The sequence below is a fragment of the Cebidichthys violaceus genome, unplaced genomic scaffold (genome assembly GCF_023349555.1).
Source record: "Cebidichthys violaceus isolate CVI_PGR_0920_01 unplaced genomic scaffold, fCebVio1.0.p SCAF_34, whole genome shotgun sequence".
Classification (NCBI taxonomy): Eukaryota; Metazoa; Chordata; class Actinopteri; order Perciformes; family Stichaeidae; genus Cebidichthys; species Cebidichthys violaceus.
This window is the reverse complement of record NW_027176528.1, coordinates 1,928,706-1,930,617: the sequence shown is the minus strand read 5'-3', so window position 1 is coordinate 1,930,617 and position 1,912 is coordinate 1,928,706. Positions and strand designations below refer to the sequence as shown.

Sequence of the window (1,912 nt, the reverse complement as noted above, 5' to 3'; positions counted from 1 at the left end):
AAAGGATCGGGCGATTATCAGAAGACTGTTAATAATTTATTAATAATTTAGGTTATGTACAGTATCAGGCAGAAGTATTTGCTGGTTCAGGCTTCTCAAATGTGAGGATTTGCTGTTTTTTTGTCATGTATATGACTATAAAGGGTATTTAATTTGAACTGTTTGTATTAATTATCTAATGTACATTCAAAATAGGGCTGCAGCTATTGATTACTTTCATTGTCAGTTAATCTACAGATCTTTTTTTTTTCTCTGAATAATCACTTAATTGTTCACTTTTTAAAATGTCACCAATCCTAATAAGTCCAAGTGCAGCAAATCCACACAAAGAAGGGAAACGAGGGAATGTTCTGCATTTGGGCTTGAAAAATGACTTTAAACAATTAGTCGATTATCACAATAGATCCCGTCTAATTTTCTGTTCGTCAACTAATAGCTTTAATTAACCTATTGTTCCAGCACTAGATCACAGGGGTAAAGAAATAAATACCCTCCACTGTTTTTGCTCACCCACCAGAAACATGCACAGAACCACAAGTACATAATGATCTACATGTTAAACCTAGAAGATCCCACTAGATATTCCCCTCATTTTCAGTAGTCAGTCACATTCCTCTCTATTTACTTGCCACCATACTCTCAGTATGCCATTAAATGCCTCCAGGGAATCCATGGTTAACATTTCAAATTGTATCCAAGCGTGGGGCAAATTAGTTTAGCAGATAAATACAAGGTTTCACCTCCAACTCAAGCTCCAACTGTGAATGTGTGTGTGTGTGTGTGTGTGTGTGTGTGTGTGTGTGGTGTGTGTGTGAGAGAGAGAGAGAGAGAACGTGTGCAATCACAGGAATGCTGCAGGGCTCTCAGTACTCAGAGACTAAATGGCAACATTATTTTACTTTTGGGAAGAATTTAGGGAAATTCAACTGCACTCCCAGACAAACCCCTCCAGGCTCTCTGTCTGTCTGTGTGCGCCTTTCTGACGCAGCTCTGTTGTGATTTTGCCTCAACAAGCTGGGCTTTTATTGTTTTTTAATTTCTGTTTTGTATGCCAACGCTGTTCTGCCATTTCCCCGGCACCAGGGAAGCGCGTCGTCTTCTCCTCATTTATCCGGTTCATTATTCTTCTCTCACTGCCACGAGGCTGAGGAAAAGCGACGTGTTCATCTTCAGACATGGGGTCACTTTGCACCGCATGCACACACACACACACACACATGTACACACATCACGCATTCGATTATCCTTCATCATCTAAAATTAATGGACTCAATCAGTAATTACCACATCAATAATTAAGCCGACTTGTTTTTCTTTTTGAAAGATATGGAGAGGCTCAATGGCAAACACTCCAATGCATAATGAATGACTTTTTTTTTTTCTGCAGATAACTAATATCCTAATATCTTCTGTTCCCCCGCCTCCCTGCATCTCCTTTCAGATTTGTGCCAGGCCAAGGCGTGGTATTGTACCCCCAGATCGGGATAAGTTGGACATTGTGTGCCCCCGCGTGGACGGCGGGATGAGCGATGCCGTGGAGTATTACAAGGTATACATGGTGCCTAAGGAGCAGCTGGAGAGCTGCACCATCACCAAGGCCGACACGCCGCTGCTCAACTGCGTCAAGCCCGACCAGGACGTCAAGTTCACCCTCAAGTTTCAGGAGTTCAGCCCCAATCTGTGGGGCCTGGAGTTCTTCAGGGGGAAAGACTACTACATCATCTGTAAGTACCCGTCCCTCCATCATGAATTAGGCATTATTCAAGGAGGAAAAACAGCCTCCTTATCAGTTCGGCGAGGTTGACAACCAGCTGTCGGTGACATACCTTGGATTGTCGTGCGGTTGTGTATTGTTCTCATTCTCGTCAATCACTGGTCAAACAGAGGCGGTGAATTGCTTTGCTGACATTTT

At 42.7% G+C, this 1,912-nt stretch overlaps 1 protein-coding gene across 1 annotated transcript in view; it reads left to right on the top strand.

Annotated features, from left to right (window-relative positions):
- Positions 1-1,912, top strand: part of efnb2a (ephrin-B2a) — a 27,155-nt gene that overhangs the window by 8,814 nt on the left and 16,429 nt on the right. Inside the window, 2 exon segments of the mRNA XM_068725197.1 lie at positions 1,442-1,479; positions 1,482-1,724. Of these exon segments, the coding sequence (XP_068581298.1) occupies positions 1,442-1,479; positions 1,482-1,724 (281 nt within the window).